The 24,866-nt window shown below is 45.9% G+C and overlaps 1 protein-coding gene across 1 annotated transcript in view; it reads right to left on the bottom strand.

The window, feature by feature from the left end:
- The window catches only part of dnah5 (dynein, axonemal, heavy chain 5), a 144,043-nt gene extending 120,104 nt beyond the window's left edge, over nt 1-23,939 (bottom strand). The window contains exons 1-17 of the mRNA XM_056601475.1: nt 23,766-23,939; nt 13,148-13,282; nt 12,411-12,491; nt 10,308-10,472; nt 8,282-8,500; nt 7,947-8,084; nt 7,197-7,373; nt 6,778-6,891; nt 6,241-6,348; nt 5,522-5,644; nt 4,531-4,746; nt 2,815-2,841; nt 2,146-2,253; nt 1,961-2,046; nt 1,136-1,343; nt 558-671; nt 37-243 (exon numbers count right to left, since the gene is read on the bottom strand). Coding sequence (XP_056457450.1) covers nt 37-243; nt 558-671; nt 1,136-1,343; nt 1,961-2,046; nt 2,146-2,253; nt 2,815-2,841; nt 4,531-4,746; nt 5,522-5,644; nt 6,241-6,348; nt 6,778-6,891; nt 7,197-7,373; nt 7,947-8,084; nt 8,282-8,500; nt 10,308-10,472; nt 12,411-12,491; nt 13,148-13,282; nt 23,766-23,855 — 2,316 coding nt within the window. The 5' untranslated portion in view covers nt 23,856-23,939. The remainder of the gene's footprint in view (nt 1-36; nt 244-557; nt 672-1,135; nt 1,344-1,960; nt 2,047-2,145; nt 2,254-2,814; nt 2,842-4,530; nt 4,747-5,521; nt 5,645-6,240; nt 6,349-6,777; nt 6,892-7,196; nt 7,374-7,946; nt 8,085-8,281; nt 8,501-10,307; nt 10,473-12,410; nt 12,492-13,147; nt 13,283-23,765) is intronic.
- Nucleotides 23,940-24,866: the final 927 nt, after the last annotated feature.

A 24,866-nucleotide genomic window follows, 5' to 3' on the forward strand; every position in this document is an offset into this window, starting at 1 on the left:
TCCCAAATGACATACAGTATATAACTAGATCACCACCTGTAGCTTGTTGAAGTTGCCCTTGAGGTTGGCCTGTCGCTGCTGCAGCAGGGAGGCGAAGGGGGGAACCTCCAGCTTCATCCTGCTCATGCAGTCCGCCTCCCGGATCTGTGTCAGGATCTCTGGGTCGAAGTTGACAAACAGCTCCCCCGTCTCGGTGGAGCGGACCAGAAGGGAGGCCTGCAGACCCAGCCTGGCACCGTCCATCTGGAGTAACGTGGGGGGGGGGGGGGGGGGGGGGGGGGGGGCGACACAGCACACATGGATGGGGTGGTACAGAAGAGAGAGCAGAACCAAACCAACCAGAGCTTATAGTGAAACGCCATCAGCAATCTATTGCTTTGTTCCATAGATATAAATAATACACAATCAAAAAATATGTGAGTGATATGTTTGTTATAATTCCCAAAAATTCCTTCTGGGATGAATGAAGTACATCCTATATGATATTGTATGGCCAAATATATTGTCAATATCTTTCTCTCATCATTAAGCTAACGGCTAGCCGGTTAGCCTCGGACCTGTTGCATCCAGCCGCGGTGGTAGAGCATCTCGTACTCCAGCAGAACCCTGGCAACGCGGTTGTAGTTCCGGATGATCCTCTTGGCCTCCACCGTGGACAGAACGCCGGCTTGCTGTATTCACAATGGGGATAATGGTTAGCATTAGCATACTATAGCAATTAAGTTAATGGCAGCTCCAGCTTCTTACAAAGTGCACCGACCTTAAAGGGGACATATTATACCACTAGGTGTGACTGTGATTAGCCGTTACAAGCCGTTTTTGAAAATCAGCCTCTTTTGACATCACAAGTGGGCGTGTCCACCTAGATGTGTGCTGGATAGATCAGTCTACCAGCCTATCCAGTGGGCCGTAGCAAACGTTGCTCACCTAGCCGTCATACATCTAGGACAAGCCCACTCGTGATGTGAGAAGAGGGCCGATTCTCAAAACGGTTTGTAACGCTTAATGACACGCACACCTGGTGGAACAATATGTCCCCTTTAAACGGCTACAACTGAAACCAGTAGAGAATGCAAAATGGTAAAAACAAAGCACACGTATGAGCCATGTCAAACTGTAAAGCGTCGACCCCCACCTGCTGGAAGAGGTCCATGGGATCCTGGATCCTCCGGTACAGCTGCCTGGCCCACATGATGCGGCCCGCCACGGGGGGCAGGTCCCGCCCGATGGGGGGGTCTAGCTTCTGCCGGGTGTAGGTGCGGGACACCATCTCGATGTCCCGGCTGTAGTTCTGCAGAATGTGCTGGTACTTGTCCTGGATGCCCAGGTCTGGGATGCCCAGCCTGAGGGGGTATAGAGGAGAGTTTGTGTAAGTATACGGGGCGGCAGCAGCTCAGGAGGTAGAGCGGGTCGACTGGTAAACGGAAGGTTGCTGGTTCGATCCCCGGCTCCTCCTAGCCGAGGTGTCCCTGAGGAAGACACCGCACCTTAACTGCTCCTGACGAGCTGGCTGTCGCCCTGCTTGGTTGACATCGCCGTCGGTGTGTGAATGAGTGAATGAATGGTTGTAAGCTTTGGAGTCTGCAAATTCCGTAAATGTGAATGTAGTATGAATCCCTTTTCAAATACTGCTGTTGAAGTTCAAGGAGGAGGCCAGTGGAGTTTTTGTAGAGAACGGCTCTAACACAAAGCCGTTCATAGTGCTTTGTAAACAAATTAAAACATTGAAAGGACGAAGTTTTAAAGACGATAAAGGTAAAAGAAAGGTTAAGTAGAATAAATAGTTTGTAAGATGATTTTTAATGAAAAGCAGTATGTGCGAGGACTTTAGTAGAATGTGAGAGCATTCAAAATATGCAAGCATGAAAATTTCATGTGAGGTCAATGAATATCAAAGTGTTTGTATAGATAAAACACATTAACAGGGACAGCCAATGTAGAATTTGTATGGTGCGATTACCTTTCAAACTTTTTCAGCACATTCAGAGCCCTCTCTGTGTTGTGAATCTTTTCAAACGTGCTGTCCATGAAATTCTTCAGCTGATTCTGGAGGGCAAAAACACAATGAAACCCAAGGGTGTCTTTCGGTTGCAGTTGTGTTGAAGTGTGTACAAAACGTTTGATGCCTTTTTCTCGGTAGCTTACATGTAGTTCAGTGGTGCTTTGACAGAATTCTTCATAGTCTACGTCAAAGTCGGTTCTTCTCTGGTCCAGGAAACTGTAATGTTTTTTCTTCATGCCTTGTACAATAGCCTGGCACAAACACCCATGATCAACACAGCACAAACACACACTTTTCTCAGCATTTGTACAAGTTCATACAAAACAACAACATTTCAAAGGCTGCATTTAAATTAAAGCGAGGCTGTGTCTAAAAAAGAAATGTGTTAATATTGATTGTGACAAGACATCCCCCTTAGCCTGCGGCTAACTCCTACCAAGGCAGTGAGGGAACACAGTGCAACAGCAGTACATTTACACCACATCGTTTCCATTAAATATGGATGCTCTGTTTAGCAAACTCCCAACCTCCATGAAAGGTTGAGGACTTCAGTCAACTTCAATTCACCACCGTGTACTTTAGGCACACGAATGCTTTGGTGAGTGATTATGCTAATGCTGGTGAACATGAGCAAATGGAAGGGAGGTGTGTAAAATCCCACATGATTGCACTGTTTCCATGAACTCGCAGAGAGTGTTATGTTGTACTTTTCTTTTGAGGTTCATACATTTTACATGCGTGCGTATAGCTAAGGTGAGCATCGTGGTTATTATGTTAAATGAATGAAAATGAAAACGATGGTGCAAATTTACCTCCCATTTCCCCTGCATTTCTGCAGTCTGTCAATCCAATGCGGCAGAACACAGAAAAATGGCAATTAGCAAAATGTCTTGTTTCAAAAAGGCAAATCATGATACACTTCATCGAGACACTTCAACAATCAGCATGTTAGAACAGTGGACTAGGCTAAAAAACCAATTTACTAATCTAGTCACATACCTCATGCAAACCAATATTGTATTTTTCAGCATTAGGCACATATCTATATTTTACCAGAACAATCCCTCACATGTGTGGCAGGGTTGTGGGCCCATGAAGTAATGTTTGTGCACATGAAATCTCTCTGGCTGAGCGAGAGATTGGATTTTTTTTCCCTAAAACATATAAGCTGTGAATACTGGGTCGTGGTCGGCGGCTCGCACTGTGAGCCTGCCCTCATTGACCCCGTCAGTGCAATGTGGGCATGAATTACATCATGGATGCTACCCCTCCATGTTGTCTTCTCTCCGTTTCTCGTCCGCCGAAGAGGCTGATTAAATAAAACGTGGGCCACACTAATTTGACAGTGAATCATAGGTAAATAGAATTACACCCATCAGTTAGGGATTTCATCAAAGTATTCTGAATTCAGAATTATAAGTAGGTCTGAACGTGTATGCTGAGGGGGCTGCAGAGCCCCCTAATGGCAGGAGATAGTAACTGCAAGGCAGAAAGGGTTTCTAAACAAATCTAAAACAAATCATGAAACATGTTTGTTCGTTGAACGGTTGAAATCTGCCTGTGGTTTCATTTTAACATTTTATTTCATTCAACATTCAATATATATTTTCTGCGTATCTGCCACACAAAGCTAGATGCTAACGCAGAGCACTAATGGTGGGTTAGGTGGGTCTGATTTATTCAGTATTGGCCCCCAAGCACAAACAACCAAAACCCATGAAGCCCATTGCAGTGATGCATCAGCCCATTGCAGCGCTATAATGTGGGCGTCCCAAGGCCAGTGTCTCTGGCTGTGGAGGGGAGGGGAGGCTAAGCACAGAGTTACATTAATAACAGTGATAACGGTGGATGGATCCAGGCCAGGACCCACAAGGAGTATAATGGTAGGTGCAGGTTCCAGCGTCTCATGCTATGTAATTAGGATATCACCATGCTCATGTTCCAAGTGAGATACATTAATCACACAGAAGAGGGCAGGTTTAAAATTGGTTTTGGACAATGTTTTACGGCAACGACAGAATGACTTCAGTAGTTGCTTAAATTATTTTGTAATGAACAAAAGAAAAACTAAACTGGGCCTAAAATATGCAAAATAAAGTCTCTGTTGTCTCAGGCTAGTGTGTCTAAAGCCACCAGGCTTTTAGATCCAAAGAAACATTTTAACTGCATACCATCAGTTAAATGGGCCGTCGTTTAGTAGTAAACATTGCGGCCGCTCCTGCTGAAGCCACCAGCACTAGTCACAAACTCGCAGAACAGAGCTCACTGGAGGGGTAGACCAACTACCGCTTTAATCTAAACGTCCTATTACTTATTCATGCTCGGTTCGTTTTAAGTCCAGACAACTTTTGCCTTTCTGTTTCATCATGCGTATTCCCTGCTCCCCTGCTTCCCTTCGGGGAGCCGAGCCGACACATAGCGCGTCACACATCGACACCGCTAGAATCTCTGCAGAAGCCCACCCTCGAAACGACGTGGCCCACATGAAAGGCTTCATGGAAGCGGTCGATCAGTGCCATACCACTCACCTGGAACCTTGTGGCCATGGTCTCCAGGCCCTCTATCTTGGAGTCCTGGAGGGCGGAGTACGTGGCGATGGTGGCAAACAGCTCCAGGATCTTGGTGAGGCGTCGCTGGAACGTGTCGAACTTCCCGAAGATGTACATCTCGCTGAAGTCAAACTGCCTCTCCGCCGGAGTCTGTTCCAGCTTCTCCTTGGTTTGGTGGAAATACCGCTGGTACTCCTGTAAACAGAGGCAGACTGGTGTAAAGGTGTGCTGTACATTTTAGACTTTGTGATCATGATTTGTTTAGGACTGTGCAGTTCAGCAAATGATTTGGCCCCTGTACTTGGATGGTGGATATATACTATACGTTATATTACTCTAACTATAACAACGGGAATCCCTGTATGTTCCCTACCACTGTTCAATTCGACTCCACACCTGGCAGGGATTGCCATTACCCAAGGAAGTGCAGAGGCAAGAGGGAAGTTGATTGAATGAGCGTCTTTTCAAAAAGCAATACCGGGGGCCACGCAATCTGCTTGTTTTGAAGAGGCACGTTTTGAAGTGCACTGCACTAGTTTGTGAAATTGAAAAGTCAGAAAGTCTCTCTCTCTCTCTCTCTCTGTCCCTCTGACTCTGTCTCTCTGTCTCTCTCTCTCTCTCTCTCTCTCTCTCTCTCTCTCTCTCTCTATCTCTCTCTCTCTCTGTCCCTCTGACTCTGTCTCTCTGTCTCTCTGTCTCTCTGTCTCTCTCTCTCTCTCTCTCCATTACTCGCCCGTTCTTCAAAAGTCAATGCACTGGTCTATTGTACATGGTGTGTGTGTGTGTGTGTGTGTGTGTGTGTGTGTGTGTGTGTGTGTGTGTGTTTGTGCGTGCATGCGTGCGTGCCTGCATGTGTGTTTCTTTTCATGTCCTCAGTAAACAACCCTAGTGAACGAATGCATTCAAATGCAGCTCAAGCATACATATGAGCGTGAGGGGCGGCGCCGAGGTCACCGTGAGCGCAGGGTACCTGGTTGAGGCGGATGGAGGCGGCGATCCTCTCGATCACCTGCTGCGGCGGCTGGTCCCAGAGGGTGACTGAGCCGCTGGTGGTGATGTACGCCTTGCATGCCGTGATCATCTGATTGGTCACCTGGGGGAGAAGACGAGGAAACGTGAGGTTGATGAACCCGGGGTTCAACCCTGATGGAGCCACTGTATCTGGGGGACCTTGTCATTAAATGGTGACGTATTATACCCCCAGGTGTGAGTGTGATTAGCCGTTACAAGCCGTTTTGAATATCGGCCTCTTTTGACATCACAATGGGCACGTCCATCCTAGATCTGTGCTGGATAGATGAGCAACGTTTGCTACCGTCCACTGGGTAGGCTGGCAGACTGATCTATCCAGCACACATCTGGGTGGACACGCCCACTTGTGATGTCAGGTGAGGCAGATTTGCAAAACGGTGTGCAACGGCCAATCACACTCACACCTGGTGGTATAATATGTCCACCTTAATGACCCAGGTGAAAGTTGTGATTAATGACTGCTTTTTTAATTTTCCCCTCTAATCAGCATGCAAGCTGATAACAAAGTACATGCTTAGACTAGGGCAGTATGATGTGAGAGGTATGCCGCAGATAAGGAATGAAATAAATAAATACAACTTTTAAACTAGGTCATTGTTAGCATGGTGCTTGGTATCTTTGTAGCACGGTGTGCGGCATCGTGAGAGACAGCCTCACCTTGACAAACAGCGAGGTGATCTTCTCAGACGTGTTGTAGTAGCGGGAGATGCTGTGGATCATCCTGATGGCGTTCACCAGACCAGGAATGGCGTCCACCATCGACACCTTACGTCAAAATGTCAACATGAACTTCAGTTATTTTCTTACTGATTTACATTCTGATTTTAAAAGTCCATTGTGGCCCTGATCTGACATGGATGGACAGAGTGGATGGACAGTGGATGCCAACAACAAATATTTACATTTACAATTAGGGCATTTAGCAGACACTACAAGTGCTAGGCCATACAACAAGATAGCTCGGATAAGGTGCTATACAAAACTAAGTACTATTTTTTATAATACCAATATGACTTTAGGGGGGTATTCTAGGGAATAAGCAATCGTTAATCAAATCTTGATTTCATTTATTTATCATTGGAAATGTGTCATAGTGACACTCTCATGCAGTTTGAGTCTGTTCTCAAGAGTGAATTATCCAATCATTTAAACATCTGGCACGGGACACGTAATAATTCTAGATGCTTCTCTTACAGGGTCGCTGTTGTAGAGCGGGTCACAGAACTTCTCCAGAGTGTAGAGGTACTTGACGTTGTCTTTAGCCTCGTTGGCAGAGTCCGTTATCCTGGTGTCCAGCTCCTTCCACGACTGGAGGCACGGGAAAGATCAAACAAGGAGAACTTTTACGGTGCGGGATGATTTGGGATAATTAAGTACTTTGAGGGCGGAATTATTGTATATTGTTTGAATATTGTATGCTTTGAGTGCCAAGAATATGGAGTAGGCTTTAATTATGTTAAGGAACAAATTGTTAATGTGGGAAAAGGATGAAAATAAGTTTTTGTCTCTGAATCAAATGGATCTGTGGCGAAAAGAGCGGGAAAATAACTTCTGAAGTAGTGAAAAACTGTTAGCAGCTAGCATCAGATGTGGTAGCATGGTCCCCCTCCCACCTTGATGAGTTTAGACTTGGCCACGACGAGTACGCCTAGCACGGCCTTGACGGCGGGGCTCTTGAGCTGGTCCAGCAGGTAGTTGAAGCGGGACATGCGCTTCTTCCAGTGGTCTAGCTCGGCGCGAGGACCCAGGTCGTCCGCCTCCTTCCTCAGCTGGTCACTCTCGGCCAGGACCTGACGTGTTAGGACGTTAATCATGTGAATTGCATTTCAGTGTTTTTATTCGGCAATCGGAACTATCGTTGTGTTGAATCATACAACGATTGCAGTCTACTGATCCTGTTCGGCCAATTTGTCAAATTTTGTCTTGAACATCACATAGCTTTATGTTCGATAATGTTCTCGAAATATTTTATGCATATTGTATCGGTAAAATTGCAATTCTGATGACAATGATGCTCTCTGAATATATTATAATCAAGGCCAGCCCCTGCCACCAGGCTTTGTATCAAGGGTGGCTCCATCTGGGTAAAGTTTTCAACATGTCCATATTCTGCATCACAGCCGAGCAAAGCCATTTCAATTCAGAACACTTCTCCTCCTTCAGACACGACGCAACCTTGCCTGTCAACGCCGTCTTATATATTCGAATCGCTTGACGTGCCATCACATCGAGATGAAAACACCTTTAATGGTCGGTGAAGTCTTCGACTGGATTCAAAAAGTTGTGAAAAAAAAATAAATAAAAAAAACGGGTAAAGTGGCCTCGACAGACTAAACGTCCTGGTGGTAGCGCCCGCTCTTCACCTGTTCGATCTGCTTGATCCAGACCTTCAAGCAGACCTCCATTCTCTCCAGGGTCTCACTGCTGTTGGCCGCCGCCATGTAGTCTGAAGGGCCCCTGAGAGTCCGCAGGTCAAAGCCCTCACAGTCCCGCAAGTTAACCTTCGGCGAAAACGTCCATTAGTAATGTCTCTTGGTTTTTATATCAATCATAAATAAGAAAGCCTGTTATAGAGAGAGAGGAAGAGACTGAGAGGGAGAGAGAGCATGTATGCATACATATATGCATGTTAAATGCAGATGTTTTTGTGCATTTGTATGCACATGCGTGTGGATATCTGCATGTGTCTCTGCCTCACCTTCTCCTGCAGGTTGTCCTGCGCTCCGGCCAGCACGGACACAAAGTTCTCCAGCGAGGCCATGAAGTCCCTCTTGATGTCCTGGGCCTGGGGGCTGGCCAGCTCGCCCCAGCCGTGGTTCATCTTCCTCAGGGTGGGGATGAAGATCTCCGACAGCAGCTGCTCCACGCTCTTCAGCAGCCCCACCCCGGTGGTGTCCAGCATGTTGAAGTTCACGTCCTGCGTGGGGGAGACGGTGGGTGGAGGTGAGACAGTAGGGTGGGGGTGAGACAGTGAGACGGGGGTTGGGGGTGGGGGTGAGACAGTGAGATGGGGTTAGGGTGGGAGTGAGAGACAGTGAGATGGGGTTGGGAGTGGGAGTGAGAGAGAGTTAGATGGGGTTGGGGGTGGGGGTGAGACAGTGAGATGGGGTTAGGCTGGGGGTGAGACAGCTAGATGGGGTTGGGAGTGGGAGTGAGACAGTTAGATGGGGTTGGGGTGGGAGTGAGAGACAGTGAGGTGTTTTGTACCAGGGCAAACACTGATTCAAACATGGAGTGGAAATAAGATAAAGAAATTGTGTGAGTCAGTCGTCAGCTATTCAACAAAGCATGACCAAAACACGGTGCGTTTTTCACATCCTAGCCAAACTAACATCAAACCCCTAAGCCTGAATGCATCTCAGTCCGACAACAACGTGTCCGCGCAGACAGGTCCATCAGTTGTCGCGTCGAGTCACTTTGCCTGATCCGTTCCCATTCTGCTCACCTGTTATCACATTGCTGCCGACTTCTGCCTTACACTAGTTCCCCTGCCCGCCATCTGGAGATAAGTCTGACCATGGGCCCGAGATACACTCAGAATGGTGGTTCATGTTGTCTCAGTGACAGCATCCGTTCTCCTGTGTTTGGTTGTCTTCCTTTGTCTCCGACGTACTGATTGATTCGGGGATGAATAGATAAAAACATCATATCCCTGGCCTCTGACAATGGCAGCAGAAGGGGTTATTTTTCCCCCCAGGATGGTATAATCTGATTCACCCAGCGGGCGGCCTTCAGACGTCAATGCACAATGGACGACACGGCGCTGTGCTCCAGATCACACAATGAGAGGTTTCCTGTGGTCCGCTGGAAGCAGAGGGATCATTCAGGACTGCGGACACACACACACATGCAGAAACACACACACACACACACACACATACACACAAACCCACTATCCATACACACACATACACACAAACACACATACAAACACACACACACACACACACACACACACTATCCCCATACATACACATGCACTCAAACACACATACATACACACAGTCACACACAAACAAACACCTACACACAAAAACAAACGCACACACATACACACACAGAATCCATACACATACACACAAACATACATACATACACAGTCACACACATACACACATAGTCGATAGCCTCCATCCGTCCTGTCTCGGTGTGGCCCGTCTGTAACGGGAACATGATCTGTTACTGCTGACAGTGATTAGCTTTGTGGCTGACAGTGGGTGATCAGCCTCGATCGATGCACCCAACAGGCCTGGGGTCTCTGGATGCTTGTCTCTACTGGCCTCCTGTTTGTTTCGCTAGAGTCACGGTGAAAAGAGGCTGTCTAGGTTATAAAAGAAAAAGGAAACAATTATCCCACCGGGGAGGGGTCTCAAATGGGGCGGCGATCGGCTACTGAAATGCAGTGTAATAGAACTATTGTCTCCTGAGCTACAGTATGTATCCTTTATCTATTGATGATGCCACTCTGCTTTTCTTACTGCAACCCTCTGAGATCGCCTCTCTCGCTTTGTGTGTGTGTGGGGGGACTTTATACTTTATTACGGCTGGCAGTGCATTACAAAACACCACCCCATCCAAGGCCACAACGTGTAAAGTGCATTAGTTCGTCTCCACGGAGCAAACATCACACCTTTGTGTTTTCCTTCCCACCATCGCTAATGCTATTGAGCGCAGCTAAAACACAACAACAGCAGAGCCCCCCCGGCCCCGGCCTCCATTCTCACCCGGTGAATGCTCTCCGAGGTGATAGCCTTAGAGGTGTTGGCCCTGGTGAAGAAGACGCACACGCCCGTCAGCGCAACGTCCGTCCCTTCAGTCACAAACACTTTGGCCTTCTTGCTGCGACCGGCTGCTGTGGTGATGGAGGATGGGGTGGTGGTGGGGGCGGCGGTGTTGGTGGTGGTGTTGGTGGTGGTATTAGGAGCAGGGGTGGGTGTAGCTGTGGCCGCCGCCCCTGTAACAGTAAGTCGGAGAGACAGGAGTTCATGTGAGGCTGCAGTCTATGAAAGACCAGTTCTTGCTGTCTGTTAATGGTGTGAAGGCTGGATTCACAACATATGTTTTTTCGTCATGTTGTTTTTCGCTAATTGATTTGGAGCGTAACGACTTCCAGTTTTTCACAAAGAGACTCCAAATAAATGGTAAAATGTTGAGCTTGTATTGGCATCGACAGCTGTTCAAATTAAAATATGACATACTCTTTAAATATTCAACTTTTAAATGTTTAATTTTTTTTGAACATTCAACAATTCATTCCATTTTGATCTCTATACACACGTTTGTATGTGATCCAATGGATTCTCGTCTTTTCAACCACATTTTATTGAGCAAATAAACTCAAAAACATGAAGAGTTTGACACAGATTGGAGATCTGCGTGTTCTTATACCTCGACTGAACATGAACACTTATCATTCTACTTACTAGTGGTACTTTTCATACTAATTCAACTTCTATTTATCAATAAATGTCATGCAACCATTACATATCACAGATGGCTGTGTCCACTACACATCCAACGAAAACCTTGCCAGGTTGGTGTAAAAAAGTAGGCTATGATAATATCCATTGCTATGTCAAATATTAAACTCAGGCCTGGAAAGATTTAGGATAGTAGGGAACTGGTCTGAATTGTATAGTTTGGCTTAAATGCCTAAGCTTCTTTTGGCATCATTGCCGTAATGTGATTGGCCTGGCACGGTCATGGAGTGGAAGGTAATTGGTCACTCGCATTGCTAAGAATTCATTAAGGAAAATAGACTGTACCCATTATATCGCCTCGAAGGAATAGAAAGAAAACTTTGTACTACGTGGGATTGCAATGGATTTCCAGAAACATAATTTTCTGATTAATTAACTCCTTGATACCCCTTGAAAACAGAATGAGAAGTACATTACAGATTTCTGTTGTTCCCTTTTAAACAAGCTTCCCCTTCATTACATGGAAGGATCTCATTTAAACATAAACAACAAAAGAGAAGCATCTCACATAAAAATCTAGTTGTTGTTGTGTGTTCACTGAACGCCCTTGTGTTTACGTGTTAGCACAACGACAGCTTTCCTAAGTCAAGAGGCGGTCTTGTGTTGCATGGAAGAGCAGTCAGGAGGGAACACTTTGTTGTTAGTTGAGGGCCCTCATAGAATGTGACCCGTGGAAGGTTACCATGGCACCCGTTTGTTTTGGATGTAGATTTGTTTTTGAGAAAGTTAAAAACTGATTGTTCGATAAATGTCTTCAATGAAAGCTTGGCAGCATCTGGATATATTAATGACTGATCAAGCGCGTCATTCAGTCAGTTATGAATAATTAAATGACTTGAATGAATTCTGTGTCCCCCTTGTTGGTTATATAATTGAAATGCGGTGTGTTAGATAAATGTGGTAGTGACTCAGGAGTCTGTGCCAAGCAGCTGTTCACACAGGGCATCGCTGTATCACGAAGCAGCATATAGCCACAGAATCGGACTTGGTGCTCTTTGAAAGACATTTGAATAATTATGTCTGTCTATGATAAGTAGGGAGCAATGTTGGTTGAAAAGAGAGAATAAGAAATAGAAAAGCTCTTGTGAGAAAATAAATTACAATTTGTTCATATGAGGTTGGATATACACATTTTGCACATACTTTTTTTTATTTCCCGGGCTAACTTCAAAGTCACTGGCTTCCTTGTTTATGATTTAATGAAAAACTTCATAAATCATAGGGAGATCCCAGCTTTCCAGGTACATTATTTTAATAATCATCCAAAGAACACATCACAGGGATAAAGAAACAATACCCCCGAATGTGGTATGGTTTTACAACATTAATCTACTTGTTTGTACCTCGTTCCAGTGGTTCCACCTCCTGGTGGTAGAACATGAGATGGGGGAGACCTTCGGCCATGAAGAACCGCTCCATGCGGTCGATCTGGTGGGAAACCGGGGCGCAAACAGGAGTTAGAGAGAACGACAAGGTATGGTTCAAAGGTTGAAAAACTGGTCCCACTCTCTGCTCAGTCTTTGTTTGGGTTTTAGAGCCTTTTAAGACTTTTATTGGTGCATTTGACCAGACCCAATGCCTGCAATGGGTATGCATAGAGGGCACCCCGACAAATAAGCACACACATGAATGCACACGCCTGAAAAACACTTCACAGCACAAACATGGCCACACACAAGCTCACAGACCCACGCACACAAGCACTCAAACAAACTCACACAAATCCACACAAAAGCACAAGCACAACCATACAAGCAAGCACACACACATTCACACACAGACACACACATACAGAGTGCACACAAATAAGCGTGCACACACAAGCAAAACATAAACCCACGCACCAACCCCAAAACAAGTGTGCACACAAACACATACACACACACACACACACACACACACACACACACACACACACACACACACACACACACACACACACACACACACACACACACACACACGTCCTCTTTACATACATACAGAGAGACGGACAGAGAAAGATAAGAGGGGGCTGGTGGGAACTTGAATAGTAACGGTAGAGATCAGTTTGAGGGAGGAACACACACACAAGGGATCAATACCTGAGTGCCCTCGAGTATGGCATCTTCAACGTCGGCCTTGTCCAGGCCCAGGCAGGAGGCCACGATGCTGAGGACGTAGTCATGCCTGCTGTCGAGCTGCGCCCGCTTGGCCTCGCGCTCCTCCTTCAGCTTTTGCTGAAAAACACACACACACACACACACACACACACACACACACACACACACACACACACACACACATAAACGTGCGCACATAAACGCGGCCACACACACACACAGACACACAGAAACGTGCACAAACACCCGCAGAACACTCACACACAGCAAACTCACACAAACATACACACACACACACACACACAAACAAACACGCGCGCACACACACACACACACACACACACACACACACACACACACACAGCCCACACATACATAACCAGACACACACACACACACACAAACAAACACAAACACACACACACAAACATCTGAGTCAATAGAGGAACTTGGAGTAAAAGCAATTGAGTTTTGAGTAAGAATCCCGCAAGTGCCACTCGTTAAACCAGATAACAGCAAATTATTTCCCAATTCCTAGTATGCAAGAATGAGTGAGGGTCTCCTTGATATCGTTGAAATGCAAAACCTGCTAACAAGGACTCGTCCAAACATCCAAACGCCACACTACTTTTCTATTACATACTTTCTTAGCAATGTAGGGGTTGATGGGAATGTCCGTGGTTTGAAGCTCAGCCATAATGTTGCAACCTGGCTCAGTAATTTAACTCTGTGCACAATGACCCGTTGAGGACATAGTGAAAATACCCATTTTTTAAAGAGCAACAAAAAACATTCCAAAAAAAAGAGCAGAAGAAAAGTGGGGCGATTTGCCACTTCTGTGAAGAACCCACTCTTCTAAAAAAGAAATTAAAGTTCCTTTATCTCCACTGGGTTCATCCAATTATCCACGCTCTCCTTCCCACTCCTCTCTGTCCTCCAGCGTCCTTGAAGCCACGGTCCAAATATCATAGTCTGAAAAGAATTCAACTGAACTTTGAAAGGTAAGTAGAAAAAGGAGGTGTCAACAGAGGGGCTCTACCCCAGCCCAAAGAACAAACGTTGTCCGAAGACACAATTAAATTCACCAAACGTACCCCCACCCTTTGGAACATAATATGTATGACTAAAACGGCTGAATTAATCAATATTACACAGGGAAGAAGAAAATGAACCTAAACCGAATGTAAGTTGTACGTTTGTTGTAAGTTCTTGTTTTTGGTCAGTTTAAACTGCCTCAGAAGGCAGTATGCAGCACTATATACAACTTGCACTGGTTTCCAACGGCCTTTGTTTGTTGGTTACAGGCGGCCAGTTAAAAGTGTCCCCCAGCAGGTTACTATGTTTCACAGCCTCGGTAACCGAGGAACAATGCAGTTCAATAAATGATTCACACATCCACGTTGTCAATGGTTGCATTTGTGTCTCAAAATTTAAGTACAGGATATAGGTGGGCGGTCTGGGGGGGGGGGGGGGGGGGGTCGTAATTGACGTCACTTACAACATTTTCTTGTCTCTGAGGGGCACCATGACAACCAAATCCACCACTCGGAAGTTATTAAGCCTATACCTCAGGCACCAACTGCTTTCTCCATCTGACATTCGACCGAAGGACAAGGTCACGGATAAACAAGTTGGAGTTGTGCGTCATCATATTTTATATTTAGCCCTGCAGAGCTGGGCTAAATATGCACCCAGGTGAACATCGGAGCAGGAGCAGGTGTGCAGCCCTGATAAGGTCCACTTGATTGAACAATAATCCCTTGAGTATACGGGCAAATTGCTGATTAACACCAGTTGAGGTGCAACCTCATTGTGCATTCAAAGTGACCGCACTGACGAGAGTCTGCATTAACATCTTCAATAAAATAATCTTCAATAATAGAACGACAGAGAGAGGAGAAGGAAGATAGAGAGATGGAGAGTGACCAAGATAAATAAAGAGAGAAAGATGATGCTAAAGAAAGAGGGAAAGAAAAAGAAAGAAGAGGGAGAAATAAAGAAAGGATTGAGAGTGGCTGTGTTTGTCTGTGTGTGTATTAGTGTGTGTGTGTGTGTGTGTGTGTGTGTGTGTGTGTGTGTGTGTGTGTGTGTGTGTGTGTGTGTGTGTGTGTGTGTGTGTGTGTGTGTGTGTGTGTGTGTGTGTGTGTGTGTGCCTGCGCATGTGTCTGTGTGTGTGTGTGTGTGTGTGTGTGTGTGTGTGTGTGTGTGTGTGTGTGTGTGTGTGTGTGTGTGTGTGTGTGTGTGTGTGTGTGTGTGTGTGTGTGTGTGAGTGTGTGTGAAAAACACAATACAGCATACGGACCCAAGTGTACAAAATGGAGACTGTGTGAATATAAATCAGTAGGTGCGATCAATAGGTGATTTAGACAAAAGGAACCAGAGAAAAGGACATAATGGTGCATGAAAGCAGACCAAGGCTAACCCTTAATAGAGAAGCTGACGCAGCCATAGTGACAGCTCAATTGTTGGAAGACGCAGAGGCGATGCAGTCTGTTATCGAAGACGGGAAATCTGAATCCGAAAAGGGGAAAATCGAACGCACCAGTGAATATGTTCGATCCCAGATCAGCCTTAAAAATCGTTCTCCTTCCTCACCCTTACCCGTTGCTCCCTCACTCAAAGCAAGATCACATGACAGCTTCATATCATGGCATCCACCTGTGGAAGACGATTCACAATTACAACCTGTCAGCAGGGAAAATGCAGACATCAAGCAACCGTCTCCACCAGAATTATTTGACCCAACTAAAACTGAAACAAAGGCTAAGGTTAGTAGAGCCAATCCCACCATGAACGCTCATGCTCCGTCGTATACTCCACGAAATTTCCCTCAAACTGGCACACCCACGTCCAATTTAGGGGAGCCTTTGGCACAGTATTTGGTACGACGCGACCTTGTGACTTCAGGGCTGTACCAGTTCGATGACATGCCCGAGAATTATCGTGCATGGTACTCCTCCTTCTCAAGTCCAGCCGATGAAGTCAACCTAACAGCAACCCAACAGTTGGACCTCATGACCAAATGGCTTGGAAAATAATCTAGTGAACAGGTTAAACGCATGCGATCGTTGCATGTCAACAACCCCAATCTGGCTCTAGACAAAGCATGGGAACGGTTGCGTGAATCTTACGCTGCCCCCGAAGTCATTCGAAAAGTCAATGTTCCAGCACCTGGACAACATTCCTAAGAATTCAGCCAACGATCACTTGAAGTTACGTGAGCTTGGGGATCTACTTGCAGAGATCCAAGTGCTAAAGAAGATGGATATCTGACCGGCTTGTCCTTTCTGGACGTCTCTCGCGGGATAGGACCAATCGTGGACAAACTCCCTTCAGGAGAAGTGGTTGTCCGCAGGGTCACCGTACAAAGAAGGAAGCGACGGGCGTTTCCCCCCCTTCGAGTATTTTTGCAACTTTGTTAGCTACGAGGCAAAAAAGCGCAGCGACCCTAGCTTCATTCATCAAGGCTGCACCACAACACCCACCAAACCTGACAAACCATTTTCACGGAACTTTAACACCAACAAACCCATCTCAGTGCACAAAACAGATCTTTCCACAAGCAACGACCCTTACAAGAACTGCCCGTTACACAACAAACCCCATGCCCTTAAAAGGTGTAGAACATTCAGGAATAAACTCCTCGATGATAGAAAGGCGAGAAAGAGAAAGAGAGAAAGGAATATGTTTTAAGTGCTGCGCCTCCATCTCTCACTTTGCCAAAGACTGCAGGTTCCCTTTGAAGTGCTTTGAATGCAACAGCACCAGTCATGATACAGCCATGCACCCTGGCCCACCTCCTCAAACCGTCACGTCTCCTTCACCGTCACGAGAGTACGGCGGGGAGGGAGAAGATGATCCCGACATGGCTGTCGTTGGAGCAAGCTGCACAGAAGTTTGCAGTCCAGGCCAGTGGAGCCGCTCGTGCTCAAAGATGTGTCTCCCAAAGCTTTACCCCAAGGGTTCAAAGGACACGGCCATCAAAGCCTATGTGATCCTGGATGACCAGTCCAGAGCAATCGCGAATTAGCAAGACCAGAGTTCTTCAAGCTGTTCAGTGTGAAGAGCAAACCATTCCCGTACCATCTCAGAACTTGTTCCAGCATCATAGAAACATCCGGCAAGAGGGCAGAAGGATTCGAAATCGAGTCACTGGACGGCACAGTTCTCATTTCTCTCCCACCACTCATTGAGTGTCATGAGATCTCGAATAATCGGTCCGAGATTCCAACACCGAACGCTGTTCTTCATCAGCCTCATCTCCATCACATTGCCAAGCACATCCCTGAACTGGACCTAGAGGCAGAAATACTACTGCTGCTCGGAAGGGATGTCCTTAGGGCACACAAGGTAAGGCAGCAGGTCAACGGACCACATAATGCCCCCTTTGCCCAACGTCTAGATTTAGGTTGGGATAGTGATTGGAGAAGTGTGCTTGGGCAATGTACATAAACCAACAGTCAACACGTTCAAGAAAGAAAGAAAGAAAGAAAGAAAGAAAGAAAGAAAGAAAGAAAGAAAGAAAGAAAGAAAGAAAGAAAGAAAGAAAGAAAGAAAGAAAGAAAGAAAGAAAGAAAGAAAGAAAGAAAGGGACCGGGAGAGTGAAAGAGAGACAGAAAAGGACACTTAGCGGAGGAGATGGCGGGTTTTATTCATGATGTCACTGCAAGCCACTCCATCCAGGTGCGTGTGTGAAACGGCGTTGGCTGCAGTGCAGATGAGAGCGCTCAGACAGGACATCACAGAGGCACAGGGACGTAGGCAAAAACGATAATGGATTCATCTCTCTGTGTCCCTCCATCACCCTGCATGTCCACCTGGCTATTTTTCTCTGACCCTGGTGGTTGCAATGGGGGGCTATTGTCCCAAGAGCTCCATGGGGAGGTGGGGAGGGGGTTGGAGGGTAGGGAGGGGGGCTGTTGACCCAGGAATGTTGCAGGGGAAGATGGTTCACCAGCACACACTGAGGGCCAGGGGAGTGTGTGTGTGTCTCTGTCTGTCTGTCTGTCTGTCTGTCTGTCTCTGTGCATGTGTGTGTGTGTGTGTTTCACAAGGATTCACACACAAATACAGACACACGCAAATATGAAGGTAATTCATACACAAGGCAATTGCACTTGCTAGGATTCACACACAAACATACACATTATGATAAACACACACACACACACACACACTCACACACACACACACACACACACACACACACACACACACACACACACACACACACTACATAGGTCAACAGTTTTCACAAAACCACAAAGTCAACCGCATTACAAACTGGCATGACAAGGAAACAATTGACATCACACCACACCAGCTGAATTGATTGACTGTGTGTACATGGGATGTGTGTGTGTGAATGTCTGTCTGTCTGTCTGTCGGTGCATGTGTGTAAACGTGCGTGTGTGTGTGTGCGTGCGTGCGTGCGTGTGTGTGTGACTGAATGACAAACACACACCGAGGAGGCGGTTTGGTTTGTTTGATGACACACACCCAAGCGCTGAGCGCATACCAAGCGGGATCTGTCAGGCAACACACACCCACGCACACGCACACGTAAATAAAAAAACAACATAATATTTCGCCTTTTACACACAAACGGAATTGAGTGTAATTGTGTTGGCCCAGAGCCATGTGAACAGAACTCGCTGTAAGCAGGCAGGGCTGCAGAAGGTACTCCGAGACTGACACGACAGCATCAGCAATCCTTTCTATTAAAAAAGCATCAACGAGGCCTTGTTAATGTATCCTATGAGAGAGGTGCTGCTGTAAAAGAAGTAAACAAACACAACTGAATGAAACCGACAAAAAAACACTAAGTGTACTATGTTTTTGTTCTCATGCAGTGCGTGCAAGTTGTCAACCCTCCACTCCTTTAGAACTGATACATGAGGACTCCAAGGCAACACTGACGGACAACCAACTCAGTGAACTCTGAAGCTAAAACGTTAAACTTAGAATGCCGGACCTAGGTTGTGAAAGCCTCATCGTTAACATGGCATTAACATTCTCGAAACAAATACAAACCAACACACACGCAGAGCGTCTACCTTGCTTCACACACCAGAATTAACAGTAACACAACTAAAAAACACAATCTGCAGGTATCGATCCTACCTTGATGACCCTGTACACACTTTGCCTCCAGAGGTTCCTCCTGAAAGCCTCGGACATGGCAGGTGCTCTTGTGACCTCGTCTGCTCATCTATTGGATCTCTCGGGCTCCGTGTTAACCCTATACCCAAGCCTCAACAGAATGGCTCTCTGAGTGGACGCAGCCTAACAGGCCAGCCAATACTGTACTTGTTGGTGTGGTTCTATTGAAGGGAATGTTGTTATCCAGTAAATTATTTCTGCATGGATTTATGATGAGGTAGTAAATTGATGCACTTTAACGGATATATCGGATGCGTCACACTGGCACTAATGATGTGATTATAATGCACCCACACAGACACATGCTCACCTATAGACAAGAATATGCATATTCCTGCGCTAATACACACACAAACAAACCTACACACACACACACAAACACACACCAACACCGGAAATGACACATCTCTATTTCATTTGCAAGCTCATATGCACACACACGTACAGCACAGACCACAGGGAACACAAGCACAGATACATGCACACTCACACACACAACTGAGTTAATTGAAGACACAGTTGGTATTCACAAATAGGCCCAGCAGGAGCCATCTAAATATAGCCATTGCACATTTGCACGAGTGACAAAGCGACAAAATGGTAAAAACAAAGCTCATTTACCCATGCCATGCACAAAGCGAAAGAGAGACAGAGTAACATAGATCTACAGAGACGAGTAATCTGGTTGGCTCAGTGTTAGGAACTAATCTATTCTTTATGCAGTTTATTTACTGCTATGTAAGTTTAAATTGATGATTTTGTATGATATATCTTTATGAGGAATGTGTGCATGGTGACAATGTCGTTACAAGGAATGTAAATTCTGAGTTTGTATTAACACTTTTTTTATTATCTGCATTCTGCGATACAATTTCTTTGTGCATTTAGTGAGGCAAAAACAATTTAAAATACTAGACGGCACGCAGACTACAAGATATTGGTTTTGTGTTGAATGATGTGAATGAAAGAGCTGGAAGACAAAACAGTTATTTAGTATATTACTATTTTAATATCGCTAAACCTTTTTAGTTGTATCTCTTTAGGGGGCTAAGAAGCTAGCCACAAATAAATAATACATCAATAAAAATAGAAACTTGTTTTCCTCTGCTTGAGATAAGACCAACCGACACCGAAACAGAGACAAAACAGTGTTTCTCATTTCACATTACCACCAATTACTATACTTAATAAAATATTCATACGCCTACAGCCACGGCCAACGTTAAATCCTGGCCTGTCTGAGGAGTCTCAACTGTGGCTTTGACGACACAAATTCTTTGTCCACCAACACCATCACTGGCAAAAAAACCTTCGTCCCTCGTTTCTTAATGCTAACCCACTTGACCGCTAAGCCCTGCCGGGTTCGTATGTGTAACTTCAGAACACCCTGGATCACCTTACCTTGTTTTGATACTCGGGTATAAAGTGCAGCATCGTCGTCAGCATCAACAACAAAGCCACTCTTTTTCAAGACCTTCTAATCCCGTAATTCGCATTACTATTCATGACATTGAGTGCTAAAGTAGACCTCGGAAGTAGACGAAGCTACATTAGAAGGAGACGAGACGCCAAGACGAGTGACTGCTCCGTTGTTCCCAGTCGGTGACTTGTCTATCTCGTTGCGGAAAGGTGACTGCCCCCTCACCCCCTGCCCCCCCCCCCCCCCCCCCCCGAAACGATGCGATTGTTGCAGCTCAAAAGAGGGCTGAGGTGGCTAGCTAAAACGGGGGTATTGGATGACCACCTGTAAGCGAAACAATCATCGCCGCGCGACTATCGCTTTACTGAGCGCTTTTCAACAATGGCGCCGGGGAAGGGGGGGGGGGGGGGGGGACGTGCAGGTGGGTGAAGGGTGGCGGTTGGGTGTCACATGATGTATCCTCACAGAGACATAACAAAACCGAAGTATGCACAGTGGAATGTGAACGCAGGAGTACGCAATCATTGATTTATTTATTTTTTATTTATTGCGACTGCAGCTGTTGTGCACCCCAAGCGGTATTTTAAGAGGGACATCAATCCACACCAAACTCCAGGGCGAACTCGATCGATGGTCTTGGGGGGGTGGAGAGGGCATTGTCTGCTTCACTGACCAGCGGGGCAGGGCCAGATAACAAATAGGCGATATATAGTTATTACACAGACCCATAAAAGGAATATTATCATGAGACACCTGCATTAGGAAATCAATGGATAATAAGGTTAATGGCGATGGAGACTGTTTGATGGTGATCAAACGACAAGCATCATGAGAGTGAGCCGAGTGTGAGCAGAGTGTCATCATAACAAGTGTCAACTTGGAGCGGCAGATCTCATGAAGATGCTAGACACACACACAGATAGATACAAACACACACACACACACATACACACACACACGAAGACATGTAGACACACACACACTCAAGTGTTACAAAGACCCACATTTCGACACTACAGGCACTACACAAAAACAAATACACGCCCACACACACACACACACACACACACAAGTGTTACATAGACCCAAAGGTCGACGCTACAGGCACTACACACAAATACACACACAAACACACACACACAGACCTAACCCCACAGATAATTAAAAATGTATTCCATCAGACTTCACAGTGACATGTTGCAGATGATCAGAGCCACAGATGTGCAATACATAGAGGGTACGAGAGCGAGAACGAGGGGGCGAGAGAGCGGGAGCGCGAGAGACTGAGAGAGAGAGAGAGAGAGAGAGAGAGAGAGAGAGAGAGAGAGAGAGTGAGAGAGAGAGAGAGATGGGGCTGTGATGAGGCAGTGGAGGAAATGATTGGAAAGCCTTTTGCATTTAAAAGCAGTTCATCAATATTTCACTGTGCCTGGACTTATTTCTCCACTCCGAACCGTCTGTTAGTGGGAGCCCAAGAAACAGGAGAGCTGCACTTAATAATGGATGACAGGGGGAGGGCTGAGGAGGGAGGGGGGGGGGGGGATGAGAGAGAGAGAGAGAGAGAGAGAGAGAGAGAGAGAGAGAGAGAGAGAGAGAGAGAGAGAGAGAGAGAGAGAGAGAGAGAGAGACACACACACACACACACACACACACACACACACACACACACACACACACACACACACACACACACACACACACACACACACACACACACACACACACACACACCTAAACACACACAAACAGTGTAAAGGGACCCCCACCTCTCAAAGACTCATCTACACCACTCCAGACAGCTGTCAGGACTGCCTCCTTACTAATTGAAGTAGGCCTACATCCAAGAACAGGTGACCCCAGACCCCTTCCCCCCGGACCCCTTCCCCCCGGACCCCTTCCCCCCGGCCTGGTGGGACGGACCCCTCGCAAGAACATCTGTCTCATCAATGCTACATATGGAAGGTTACATTCAATTATTAAATTTCATGATTTATGCCATGCGATGCCTCATATTCTGCCATGTAAAGGAGTCCCTCAAGAAAGGCAAACATATACTTAATCTTGATCAATGATGGGTTATATATAAATACTTGGCTTTGATTGCTGGTGTTTCCCTGCTTCCGTTACACGGACGATAGGGAGTTTATTTTTCATCTGCCAGGAACTCCTTGTTGTCCGACGATCTATCAAGAGACAGAGTTGGAGACGAACAGATCTAGCAGGAGCTAAACGTCACTAGATTCTCTGTGCCGAACTGCCATGAGTGTATGCTCATGAGGGACGGACGGAAAGACACGACACAGACGCAGACCCAGACCGACAGCCAGCTAGACAGATAGACAAATTGGATGGACGGTCGGAGTGATTGAGCCCAACCTCTCAAGGACTAAACGATTACTTCGACTCTGCTGCCACCTAGTGGATCGATTAGTGCAACACTTCAGACCTGCTATTAGCTTTAATTCAACATTACACCTTTCAGTCATGATAAAACTAAACTGATTCATTAATAATTAGCCTCGATGTTTCGTAGTACGTATCGAAATAATTGTGCATAGTGTTATATGATTGCCAGACGTCAAAAGGTTGAATTGAAATATATATGAATTAATTAAGTTGCGTGACTGTTTTCCAACATTAGCTACATTGCTGCATTACAGTGTTACAGTATCAATCCTTGACAATAAAACTACTCGTGTAGAACACCTTGAATTAAAGTGAATTAATGTCTGGTTAATAACCCTATGCCAAGATCATGCTTCAGATTTGTCAAAGAAAGGGCCTTGTGCAAATCTGCAAACATGTAGGCCTATACCTCGCATCAAGTGGCGTCAAAGGACGGCCTCAAGACAGGCTATAGGCCTGTGTCCAACAATGGACCCCTAGGCCCAACTAAATATAAACATGGATCTTCAAAAGGCAGAAACGAAAGAAAAAAAACAAAAGTATCGCAGCATGGAAAATAGCACTCTAACAGAATTCATCCCCACTTCCATGAAAACGTTTATGAAATCAAACCTGCATCTCCCTTGCTGACTCGGCCGGGACGGAGAGGGTGCTGGGTCGACTCCTGGGGTTGGCCTTGTTGGCTCTGGAACCCGAAGACATTCTGGAAGCGTTCCGCCAGCCACTCAATCACGCGTCGAACAAGGTCGGGAGGCCGCGCCGTGACGCATGGAATATAAACAGGTGGTGCAGCTATAAAGTATAACAGTGGTGGAGGTAGAGGTGCACTTCCTTTCTTGGAGCGCACTGGGAATCCCAGGAAATCCCTTTTCCCAGGGATAATAATAGAGGTTTGTTATTGGTTTCCAAGGTAACGCAAACCGGCCACTAGGAGCTGAGATTTGTTGAAAGCATGGAATGCCATCATTGTGAGTAGATAGTAACATCTATAACACTTAACAGGTAGCCTATCCAAAACGAGAGATGCGATGTCATTTCTTACAGATCCAAATCACCGATATTAAAGGGGACATTAAGTGTTTGTTGACTGGTAGCCCGATTTTTTAAGGGATTTAATCCATGAATATATTTTGTGACAAAAAATAACAAATATTGCCAAATACAATTCGCGTTTATTTTTTAAAGGTTGCATAGGTGATTTGCTTTTTTGGCCATTTTTGCAAAATTACTTGAAATCCTTATCATAACCCGCTTACAGCCACTGAGTTAGAAGTACTGACATGAAAATTAAACTTGTCAATCATCTGTGGAACGTGCAGGGCTCGAAAAACTCCAGCCAATCATATCCATTGCCACCGAGTTTCATTGGACAGTAAGTACGTCAATCAAACGGTCGTACTGCACTCCCCCTCCCCCCCTCCCCCCCTCCCCCCCTCCCCCTTGCGCCCCGCGCGCGACCCCTTCGTGCAGTACTCGTGACCCAGAGCTCGTGACCCAGAGCAAGCTCCTGTTTGTTGTTATCCTGCGGTATCTACTGGAACTAGTTAATCCACATTTGGACCTAGCAGTAGAAGACAATTTCCATGGCAGACAAGACGCCACAATCCCCACCACCACCACCACCACCACCACCACCACCACCAGCAAAGAGAAGGAAAACTCTTTTTCAGAGAGTAATTGATAATAAAAACGCTGAAAGAGAAAAACTGAAAT

The sequence above is a fragment of the Gadus chalcogrammus genome, chromosome 11 (genome assembly GCF_026213295.1).
Source record: "Gadus chalcogrammus isolate NIFS_2021 chromosome 11, NIFS_Gcha_1.0, whole genome shotgun sequence".
NCBI lineage: Eukaryota > Metazoa > Chordata > Actinopteri > Gadiformes > Gadidae > Gadus > Gadus chalcogrammus.